The sequence below is a fragment of the Mytilus galloprovincialis genome, chromosome 10 (assembly GCF_965363235.1).
Source record: "Mytilus galloprovincialis chromosome 10, xbMytGall1.hap1.1, whole genome shotgun sequence".
Taxonomy (NCBI): Eukaryota; Metazoa; Mollusca; class Bivalvia; order Mytilida; family Mytilidae; genus Mytilus; species Mytilus galloprovincialis.
The window spans coordinates 16,639,179-16,651,282 of NC_134847.1; the positions used below are offsets into that span (position 1 = coordinate 16,639,179).

A 12,104-nucleotide genomic window follows, 5' to 3' on the forward strand; every position below is an offset into this window, starting at 1 on the left:
ATCCCAACCTTTCTTTTGTGGTCATAAACCTTGTGTCAAAATTTCATAGATTTCTATTAACTTAAACTAAAGTTATAGTGCGAAAACCAAGAAAATGCTTATTTGGGCCCTTTTTGGCCCCTTATTCCTAAAATGTTGGGACCAAAACTCCCAAAATCAATCCCAACCTTCCTTTTGTGGTCATAAACCTTATGTTAAAATTTCATAGATTTCTATTCACTTTTACTAAAGTTAGAGTGCGAAAACTAAAAGTATTCGGACGACGACGACGACGACGACGACGACGACGACGCCAACGTGATAGCAATATACGACGAAAAATTTTTCAAATTTTGCGGTCGTATAAAAACCATCTACGACAGACAGTCATTCACCAAGCACAAGAACTGGATTTAATTTAAGCGATGGCTTGGGACATATGGTAAAAGTAAAGTAGTTGGAGTTGTGTCCCTTGATATAGTCATTTATTTTTTCGTGTGATGTAATCTGTATACCTTCTGAATAAATATGAATAATATATAATATATGTTGTTTACCTTCGGCATGAAAAATTAATAAAATAAGAGTTCATTGAGATTATTTGTACCAAGTTTCCCGTGATTGTAAAGTATTGAAAAAATAGGTTTATACATAGATAAGAATGCCGAGGAATAGACACAGCATCTTAAATTTATAAAAGAAATATAAAAAAATACTTAAATTATTTGACAGTTCAACAGACAATCCCAACCTCAAACACCCAACTATAACATGACATTTAGTCACATTACCAATGTCTTAAACTTAGCAATCTAATTAAAATATTGTTAAAATATTGATCTCTGATTCCGTTATACTACATATGAGTAGTATAACGGATTCAGAGATCAATATTTTAATTAGATTGATATTTTTACCTTGATAAACGTGCAAAAAGTAAAGATCATCTCAAAATATCACATTATTTTCTCCATTGAAAATAACTATTTTTACTTAAAAGTCACCTTGAGTGCGGTTTCATATATCAACCTGTCATGATACATATTTATATACCAATTTTTTAGAATATTTGGTTCAACTATTTCCTTTGTAATCGGTGTTCGTGATTTCAGAAAAAATAACTTTGAGACAAGCCTTTAAACACAAATTTATACACATATAAAGTGATGGCTGATTCAAAGGCAGAATACGGAGAAGGACAAGCCCCCATGTTATGCCAAATCTGTGAAATTACCAGAGATATAAAGTGGAAGTGTTTGGATTGTGATTTACTAATGTGTCAAAAATGTAAGGACAAAATTCATCCAAAGTTTGTTAAGTTAGCCATTGAGCATAGAATTGTCCACATTAAAAATGTCGGACATACGGAAGTTCAAGTCTGCAGTTGTGAAGAAGAGATGCATTTTGATAACATTAAATGTACTGACCATTTAGATCAAAAATGTTGCTTGTATTGCAAATCATGTGATAAACTTATCTGTTTGCAATGTGTAATAAAAACACATAAGTCACATATATTTGAAGACATAAACACTGGATATTCTATCAAGAAAGACAATGCGAGGAGGAATATTCTCACACTGAAAGAGCAAGAAGAAACGTTGACAACTGAAATGGAAAAATTGGAAACAATCAAAGAAGAGAATAAGCTTAAAGTTTCACAAGTAAATGAAAAAATAACAACCCACGAACATCTTGTAAAAGAAAAATTAGAAAAGTACACACAATCTGTAAAAGAGGAACTGAATGAAAAAGGTTTTTCTATACAAATGGGCATTGAAGAGAAAATCGCTGAAGTCAATGATATGAGAGTGAAAATACAAGAAAAAGTGAAGATAACAGAGGACCTAATTACAACTAAAGATGGAAACAAGTTTTTCAAGACATGTGAGGAAATTGAAAAATCTTTGATAGATATACAACTTGCTCCAAACAGTATAGAAACCCTTCCAACCTTTGTCCCAGGAACGCTAGATCAAAGCAGTTTCGGATCTTTGAAATTTATCAATGGCACATTAGTCGAGGAAGATAATTCTTGCGTAAAGGTGGAATTGAAAATTGGAAAAGAATATATAACACCGGTGCATTGGGTTAAAAATGTTATAAGTTCCCTTGATGGCCACATTTGGATAAGCATGAGCATTAATTCAAAACCCGATCCATATGGATTGTTACAAAAAGTCAAACCAATAGGAAGTAATTTAGAAGAAATCTCAAACTATAAAATCATTGTTCATGATATGATTGTTACACCTCGGAATGATATTTTATTATGCACAAATGATAACAAAATTAAACGTTTTGACAACACAACTGGCGAACTAAGAAATTCTAAATATAATGTTGGATCTCTAATTCCTGTGTCCATTTGCATGAAGGACAACTTTATTGTGGTGGGCGCCATCAATAATGATTACCCCCAATATGGAAAAAGATTAGTGATCGAAATGAATCACACTGGACGACATGAAAATAAGTTTGAATGTGATATAATGGGAAAGCCAATTTTCATATATCCTATTTCTTTGACTTGCACAAATAATGCTAGAAATATATTTGTTGTGGATGGGGTATCAGACTTTTGTGGATTTAGAATAACAATGCTCATGCAAGACCGTACCATCAAGTATTATCGAGGTCATTCAAGTGTTAATTCGTTCCACAAACAATTCACACCAACGGCTATTCTGACAGCACCATCAAACAACATAATAGTAAACGACATGAGCACTAATGCACTTCACATCCTCAACCCATGTGGAATACTTTGTGCATATATAGTCTTGAGTGACATAGGCTTACAACGTGCCTTTTCTCTATGCTGTACTCCAAAGCAACTTTTTATTGGATGTAAAAAAGTTCAAGAGAAAGTAAACGATTCAAAAAAAGATCACCCAATGGCAAAATTATATGAGCTTAACTTAAAAGGTTGTACTCATTTAGTTTAAAGCAATTTTATAATTTGTATTTTGTATTAAACACATTTTTTTTTCACCAGCAAACAATGTACATGATACAGCTACATATACATACATAAACATGCATTGAAGTTTTAAAAGTGTTTTTTTTAATAACTCTACATAGAACACTGGTGTAAAACTGATAACCGTAACTGGAACTACGACGACCCCAATATGGCGACGGCAGAAATAGTTAAAATCTTTTCAGTCTTTTTTCTCAAATGTAGCATGTTTTTGTCAATACTTACTCAGCTGCAAGGTTTTTCTATACCATTACATCATATTTGAATCGTAACGGTGCCCTTTTATTGTCTACGCGCTTAGAGAATTGCCGTCGAAAAATTCGTGATGATAATCGTTACTCCAAAAAATGATAATCGTAATTTCGTTAATAAAAAACGTGACGATAATCGTAACTGGATAAAGTTTGATTGATATTGACACTAAAAACTGTCTATCTAATAGCATGTGATGATATATGTTGTCAACAACACATGATAACTTATAAACATAGAAAGTAAGATTTGTTTTTGCAAAACTGCACAGATGATCGGCTCCCAAAAAATGCCTTGTTACTTTAAATGGCAAATATCTAGGACAAGAAAAGACAAGTCTCATAACACTTGCACAATTGTTTAATCCAAAGAGCTTGACATATTGTAAAGACCTGTCTATTGTACAAGATCACTATCTATTGGCTACCTGTATTGTTTGGTTGCTTTTATCGAAATATCTCTTTTGATTCACCTTTATCATATCAAAAGGTTAAACATGGCCAAAGTCCTAGAATTCTTAAAATGATTGTCAAATGAAAAAGTATTACACTGAAATATACACATAATGACACAAATTTACTGCAAATGAAAGCTTTTGGACAAATAGACTCACAAGAGAAGTGTCATTCTGCAATAAGGTAAACAATCGTAAAAGTCCCATAACTCATGCATATGGCTTTGGTAGCCTTCGGTTGTTGTCTGCTCTATGGTCGGATTGTTGTCTCTTTGACACATTCCCAATTTCCATTCTCAATTTTATACATTGCCAAACTAGATAGAAACATAGTATGACCAACTACACATGATGCAAAACAATACTATAATGTATGAAAGTCAGAGAGAAGTATTGTCCACAAAGTGTGAACGACAGATAGACAGAATGACATGTGAAGTAAAAACTAAAGCAAGTGAATAAATCCACAAATCATTTATAGTACAAATCCCCTAATCACAGCTTAGTTCTTTTTTTGTTAAAGTAAACCCATACACATATAGCTTATGTTATATTTGCTTGAAATTCAACATTAAATACAATAAGTAATAGAGGCTTAGATAGTCATAGACGCAGTTGGCACAACCTTTTGGAATTTTAGGTCCTTAATGCTATTCAACTTTGTACTTGTTTGGCTTTAAAACTCGTCACTGATAAGTCTTATGTAGACGAAACAGGCGTCTGGCGTATTAAATTATAAGCCTGGTACTTTTGATAATTAATTATATCGTGTTCAAACAAGATCGGATACATGAACATGAAACAACAGGACTGTCCAAAGATACATTTTAATATAATCATTGGTTAAGTAACGATTATCTCGAAAAAAAATAATGCGGTAAATAAAATTGAGAATGGAAATGGGGAATGTGTCAAAGAGACAACAACCCGACCAAATAAAAAACAACAGCAGAGGGTCACCAACAGGTCTTCAGGTAACATGTTGTTAATTAAGGACTAATGCAATCTACTGACACACTGAATATAGGCGTTTTGTCCTTTCTGTCAGATCCATAGCATTGTTGTGAGCTTTTTGTTTCTCTCTGTCAGATATTCATCATTGTTTTCATAATCTTGTGTTTATTTAATTAAAGAATCAAGTTTAAGGCAAAGCATAACAAACAAGCAATTTATGTGGAATTAACGGCCACAGTTCACTTCTCAAGTTCCTCCAGGTTAAATCCTAAAGAGAACGAGGGCCATGATCCCCAAATACGTCGGGTCTTATTCGCATCACCCCCTGGTTTCAGGGGAGTAAAGATTAACAATTTCTAGATTAAACAAACAGTTAAGCTCGAACTGGTACCAATTCAGAACCGGCCACTCAGGGTAGACATGAGATGGTCTCAACAGAACTTCCTGCGGTAACGCAGGAAAGTAAAAAACTAATATGATCCGACGTACAATACAGGAACGGATCATGACCCCTTAATCTTGCCAGACCCCGCCAAACAACCTTTTACTGTGACAAAATATTTTATTACCATATAATGAACAATTATACTAGTATTGGAGATATAAACTCTGAAAGTTCGTAACAAAAATTTAAAGTTCTATATGTGTTCCAGGTGGATAAACTAAAATCATACTGATTGTTCCAATCGCATTGCTGGTGGCTGATTGTCCTGGTAAAACTGTATAACACTCACTCGAATATTTAGAATACGATAGTTCTCAAAAGTTTGTTCAGCAAGCAATTCCATCGGCTTAGTCTAGTCATCTTTAACTTGTCCAACAACGTATTGAGTATCAGGCTTCTCTCTGAACAGCCTGAAAAATGAATAAAAACAGCAGCAGACACAAGTAATTGTTGATAGAGTGTGAGGGGAGGTGGGTGGGTTTTGAAACTTTCACTTATCCAGAGCGGCTAGTTCAACTGTGAGGCTGGAGTCACGTGATGTTTATAAGCCGGAAGCGAGATGCGGATCCGAATGATAAAATATGTCATTCAAGGAAAATAAATATATTAATCAAATCTCTTTCATTAAATTGGTTTATCTTATAAGTGATAAACCTTATTAATTAAAGAATCAAGTTTAAGGCAAAGCATAACAAACAAGCAATTTATGTGGAATTAACGGCCACAGTTCACTTTGAATGACGAGGTCTGACATGATAACAGAATGCCGACATGATTGATTTAACTGACAAATCTGTGCACCATTGGTAGCAATGGATGCTCAAGTTCCTCCAGGTTAAATCCTAAAGAGAACGAGGGCCATGATCCCCAAATACGTCGGGTCTTATTCTCATCACCCCCTGGTTTCAGGGGAGTAAAGATTAACAATTTCTAGATTAAACAAACAGTTAAACTCGAACTGGTACCAATTCAGAACCGGCCACTCAGGGTAGACATGAGATGGTCTCAACAGAACTTCCTGCGGTAACGCAGGAAAGTAAAAAACTAATATGATCCGACGTACAATACAGGAACGGATCATGACCCCTTAATCTTGCCACGTGAGTGAGTCTATACACACTCATTAAATACCCCCCCTTTTTTTTCTTAACCCCTTGAAAACCATAAGAAATTCTATTTAAATTATACTTCCGGGAGACGCCGAATTTTTTGAGATGATAGGAAAGTTTCAATACCCCCTTGTATGTTATTCAAATAGATATCATAACCAATATCGGATAAGTGAGTTTCGCCATATCTATACAAGTTCATCACTCGAGCTCGGATATTAGGATGCTGAATAACACAGTGCCCATCATTCAAGGCATAATTGTTAATAGCCGAGTTTACTCGTTTTCGAGATCTTTCGATAGCTTTTCCATCTGTAGCACCGTGCCAATACCTTCGCATTAACATTTCACTCCATACGATGCGAGTGTTGGGTAGAAGTAAATGCAGACGCAGAATATCCCTTTCAATATTTTGGATGAGTTCCAAAGATTTAACTTTGACCAGATCATTGGAACCAAGCTGGATGATTATCATGGCGGGAGGAGAAAATTTGTCAACTGCATGGAATGCCTTGGCATTAAAATCATTCCACAACATACCCCTTTTTCCAAACCAGCGTATGTACACCCCTCTGCTTTGAAGACCAATGTTTGGGCCCCCGTATCTCGTTTTTTCATTTGTCTGTGCCCAATATACAATTGAAGATCCGACGAACCAAATAGCTTTTGAACCTAAAAGGAGGTAATATGTATTATAATATTAAAAACACTTCGTTTGAGCTGTAATGAAAGTTAAATTTAAGACTCAGATACGAATATAGCGTAAATATCGGCCGCACTGCTTGATAATATCGTCTTTAACACCATTTTTTGCCATATCAGTAGCTCGTCCTATCCGAAAAGAATGAGAACGAATGTGGAACGGTAGTTCACAGAAACCCAAACATTTTTGAAGCAGGGAACAAAATTGATATTTTGTTAAGGCCAAACCATTAAAATGTGTATATAATTTTATTTGATCCATTTACGCCGGAGAAGCGAACCTGCAAGTAAGATTGTAACAGCGTGATTGGACAGATATTCGAATCTGCATGGCTTTGAATGATCAGGGTTATGGAAGTATGCTTTTGATCGGTTTTTGAGCTGCATATTTTTACATGTAATTCGGTTTGACCCTTACTCTTATCAAAAGTGATATCTTCACATTTCAAAGCATGTCCGCTTTCGTCAGTACGACTGTTTATAGCCAATTCACTTACCCGTAGCATGGCGAAATACGCAAGAGAAAAAGCAGAAGAAAACAATATAGTTTCATATTGAGAATTGCAGACGCTCCGTAGACTGTGAATTAAACGTTTTAACAAGTCGAATGATATCGGCGTTCGAACATCTGGTTTTTGCGGATTTTTTCTACGCAATCCTTCAATCATTTTGCAGATGATGAATGATTTCGTGTTATCTGTTACATTGTTAATCTTGTGTGTGTGGGCCAATCCGGAGATGTAGGTAGAAACAGTAGACGCAGAGAAACCTTTGTATGACAGGTATGCTATGAATTGAGCTATTTCGTCGATAGGTACCGGCCAAATATCGCGATTGTTATAAATAATGCGAAACTTTTTTAAACATTCTACTGCTGTTTTATAAGTTTTCCAGGAGTTCGGAGCCATTGAACATTTAAGTAATAGGTCTGCCTCGTCTTTTAAACATTCCAGAGATGGGCCGGAATCGAGTATGGGTTTGCATCTGCTGTGGGGCATAGTTTCCGGAACTTCTGAAAATCACAACGAGAGAGGGAGTCAGCAAGAGAATTCAAATGACCTGGGATATGTTCGGCTTTAATCAATATGTTGCATTCCAAGCAGGCCAATACAAGTTTTCTGATTAGGGACATAACACTTGTCGACTTTGAAGACTTTTTATTGATTATAGAAACTACGCTCTGGTTATCTATGTGAAATAAAATTTTCTTGTTTTTTAACATGCCTCCCCAAATGTCCAAAGCAACGACTACAGGGAACAGTTCTAGAAAGGTAATATCGGTTAAAATTCCAGAATTTATCCAATTGTGGGGCCAACTCGCCTGGGCCCATTTCCCTTCAAAATAAATACCAAAGCCTTTTCCGACCCCACCTGCACTGTCAGTGAACAATTCGAGATCTGAGTTTGATGACCAGAATTTATCCAGAATTACGGTAGTACCGTTGTAGTTTGATAGAAATAGTAACCAAATATTAAGGTCTTCTTTCATAGCCTTAGTTATTCTGGTTCTGTGATGGGGCCTACGCAAATTGCAAGTGGCGTCAATCAAACGACGACAAAAGGCTCGACCCGGGACAATTACTTGACATGCAAAATTTAGTATACCAATCAAAGATTGTAAATCCCGAAGGGTGATTTTGGATCTACCTAAACAATAAGAAATTCTGGCTTTTAACTCAATAAGTTTGTCTTCGGGGAGACGCATTATCATGTTGATTGTGTCAAATTCTATACCAAGGAATATCAACACTTCCGTTGGCTCGACCGTTTTTTTCTCTGCTAACGGAACCCCCCAAAGTTTACAAGAATCCTGAAAACACTTTAGAGTGTCGTGGCATTGAGAAGTTTGTGCCTCGCCTCCAAACAGAAAATCGTCCAAATAATGTAAAATATTGTCGTTTTTTGACTGTTGCTGTACAACCCAATGCAAGGCGGTGGAAAAGGATTCAAATAGCGCCGAGCTAATACTGGCCCCCATTGGGAGGCATTTATCAAAGAAATATTGATTCTCAAATTTGAACCTCATCAGATCAAAATCACCCGGAGAGAGTCTTAGCAAACGAAAAGCCGATTTTACGTCGCACTTGGCCAAGAGCGTGTTCTTTTTCAATCTGTGAATCATATTGACAGCGTCGTCTATACTTGAGTATTTTACAGAACAGTACTGCTTGTCAATAAAGTCATTAACGGAGTGATTTATAGGAAAGGACAAATGATGAATTAACCTGAATTCTGAACTAGATTTTTTAGGGATAACCGAGATCGGAGAAACACGAAAGGTGGGGAACGGAGGTTCTGAAAAAGGACCAGCTACCCTACCCAGGTTAATTTCTTTAAGGATTTTGTCCCTGGCTATGGTGGCTTTCTCCCCATTCATTTCTTTAGAATCTATATCCATAGGAAGTCTAGGACCGGAGTATTTTAGTTTAAACCCAGCTTCGAGACCTTGTATCAGGTCTCGCGCAACCTCTTGATGTGGGTAATTTTTGCGCGCTTTCTTTACTTCGTCGACGTTTATTGGCGAATTACCCAGAGAATACAAATGCTTGTAACCTGCAAATTAAAAACAAAAACAAACACAAATTAATTAACATGATAAAATATAGTAAATACATTTTTTTCTAGTACAAGGAGAGATAACTCGACCATTTCTAGCAAACAATTCAAATGTACTGAAAGATATCTCTCACGTGTGCTAAATCTGTATTCTATTTATACTCGATTACAGCCTCTGTTTCATATATGTATAGGTCATTATGTAGTTATAATTAAACTGGATCGAGAACTGAACATGTCTGTTCAATAAGCCACACATAACAATATCTAAATATAATTTCTAGGAAAAATGATGTTTACAAAAACAAGGTAAACAAAAACAAAGCGGAATTAATTTCTGCATTCTAAATAGGGATGACTACCATTACATTTCGAGCATTTGTGAGCAAATTTGCAATTCTTGCCAAATGTACAAGTACCCTTGTTATTGATAATCTGCATGTAAACACGCGTCGTTGTCCTACATTTTGACTCGACGCCCCACTTGTCGATGAATTCCCACTATGCGATTGATGGTTATTGCCATTTGAAATTCCTGTGTTAAAAGAAGGACTAGCGTTCGGAGTAGATACACATAGTAACCACAGCTCCATATCGACAACTCCCCATGAAGAAAAGGGGGAAAAACTTTACGTAACCTAAATTGCTCATCATAATGAACCCAGCCTCCAGAGTAACCCCTTGAGGCTGCCATTCTGACTGTTTGCATGTATTTGAAAAACTCCAGACCTTTGTTGGGCCATTTTTCAAGCACGACACTTCCATAAATCATGAATGCGGAAGTCCAGACATAAATACTTTTTATGGGACTTTTCTTTTGGTTAACTAGGGATAAAACACCCCCTTTAACTACCAGTTCACCCTCTAAATTTTGCTCGTTTACAAGGTCCCGGGTGGATTTTAGAAGAACGTTCAGGTCAATAAATTCACCGTTCCATATTTTTTCTTTAATTTTGACCGGAATATGAGATGAAATGGGATCGAAAACACTTGAAATGTATGAAGGGGATTGGTCCACTTGTAAACGAGTATCTAAAGACCCAGCAGCCGACCCGTGAGAAACATTTGAGACAGTTAACATACCAAGGTTGTTGTTTGCTGGACTCATCACCCCGCTGGGGCCAGGTTGTGGAGTCAGTGGTAACAAATCTCCCCTTGGTCTGTCCAGTGCGTCTCCCTCGTTGCCATTTGGACTTTCTGTATCCATCTCATCTTGAATCCTGAAAGGCACGAATGGGGGTTCCTGATGTGCGTCTGATACAATGTTAATAGCTGCACACCTAGCAATTGCCAAATTAGAATCTGTCGCTGCTCTAGACACTTGAACGGTTCTTGTCGTGTTCTGTGATTTTGAAAGTGCTCCTCGTGTTGACGGCACTTTGCCTTTTCTAGATTTCTTTGCTGGACCTGCAGGCTGCTGTGAAACCTTTTTGGGAACATTACGAGGCCTTTTCGGTGGTTTCATATCTGATTAGAAATCTATAAGTTGCGGATGTCGAAGATTTTTTGACGATTGTCTTTTGAAACTTTTGAAACTTTCACTTATCCAGAGCGGCTAGTTCAACTGTGAGGCTGGAGTCACGTGATGTTTATAAGCCGGAAGCGAGATGCGGATCCGAATGATAAAATATGTCATTTAAGGAAAATAAATATATTAATCAAATCTCTTTCATTAAATTGGTTTATCTTATAAGTGATAAACCTTATTATCTATAAGATCTACAACATTTTTGGAAGGATGCTTATGGATCTTTCTGTATAATATGTTTACCTTGCTATCATTCCAAATGAGAACTACTGCACATAATAATATTCGAGAAAAAAACTGAAAATTGAAAAATGTACAAAACAATAACCCTGCCAAACAGACTGCTTTACCTTACCTTCAATCTATAAACTTAATAAAGTGGACATTTTGTTTATTATATCGAGGACAAAATGACCAAACAAAGAAAACTTCTCATTATCACTGAACCAGTATATATTTGTTTAGGGGCCAGCTGAAGGACGCCTCCGGGTGCGAGAATTTCTCGTTGCATTGAAGACCTGTTGGTGACCTTCTGCTGTTGTCTGCTCTATGGTCGGGTTGTTGTCTCTTTGGCACATTCCCAATTTCCATTCTCAATTTTATTCACATTTACCAATGAACTATGAAAATATTTTCAAAGTCACTTGAAATTTACCAAGCTGATCATCTGTTCACCTTACATTTACTCTATACACTAAATATACAAGACCGTTTGCTTACAGTATCTGTGAAACAGACAAATAACACATAAAAACTAACATTTACGAAACGAACCATAAAACTAAGGTCTAGTTCAGGGGACACATGACAGATAGATATATTCAGCTAACTATCATTCCATGCACCTCATAGGGCAGCTTATAGTATTTGAGAAACACATCAAACAACGAAAAATTATCATTCACCAATGAACCACGAGCATTAGGTCAGTCAGATGTTCCTTTTGTAATAAGGTAAAACAAGATTTGATATTATACAGAAACTTAATCAACCTACAATGCGTTATCATGGATTTTCAGACTGAGCCATGAGCCTTTAGGTGGTGCATATATTTAACTCATACCTTACAGAAGAAAAAATAGAATGTTAATGAAACTTGCATATATTGGATTTTCTTAATTTATCCGAATTTACATATGTTT

At 36.1% G+C, this 12,104-nt stretch overlaps 2 protein-coding genes across 2 annotated transcripts; one reads left to right on the forward strand and one right to left on the reverse strand.

Annotated features, from left to right (window-relative positions):
* The first annotated feature begins 908 nt into the window (after positions 1–908).
* Positions 909–3,026, forward strand: LOC143049011 (uncharacterized). Its single transcript, XM_076222829.1, has one exon. It carries the CDS (start codon positions 1,146–1,148, stop codon positions 2,925–2,927), a length of 1,782 nt encoding a protein of 593 aa, XP_076078944.1. The 5' UTR covers positions 909–1,145; the 3' UTR covers positions 2,928–3,026.
* Positions 3,027–9,788: 6,762 nt separating this feature from the next.
* On the reverse strand, positions 9,789–11,138 carry LOC143049927 (uncharacterized). The gene has a single exon (XM_076223700.1). The coding sequence runs from the start codon at positions 10,897–10,899 to the stop codon at positions 9,895–9,897; it is 1,005 nt and encodes a 334-aa protein (XP_076079815.1). The 5' UTR covers positions 10,900–11,138; the 3' UTR covers positions 9,789–9,894.
* Between the last annotated feature and the right edge of the window lie 966 nt (positions 11,139–12,104).

Bases quoted from the DNA above. Each gene is read 5' to 3' on its own strand.
- LOC143049011 (XM_076222829.1), top strand. From the start codon at position 1,146: ATGGCTGATTCAAAGGCAGAATACGGAGAAGGACAAGCCCCCATGTTA.
- LOC143049927 (XM_076223700.1), bottom strand. From the start codon at position 10,899: ATGAAACCACCGAAAAGGCCTCGTAATGTTCCCAAAAAGGTTTCACAG.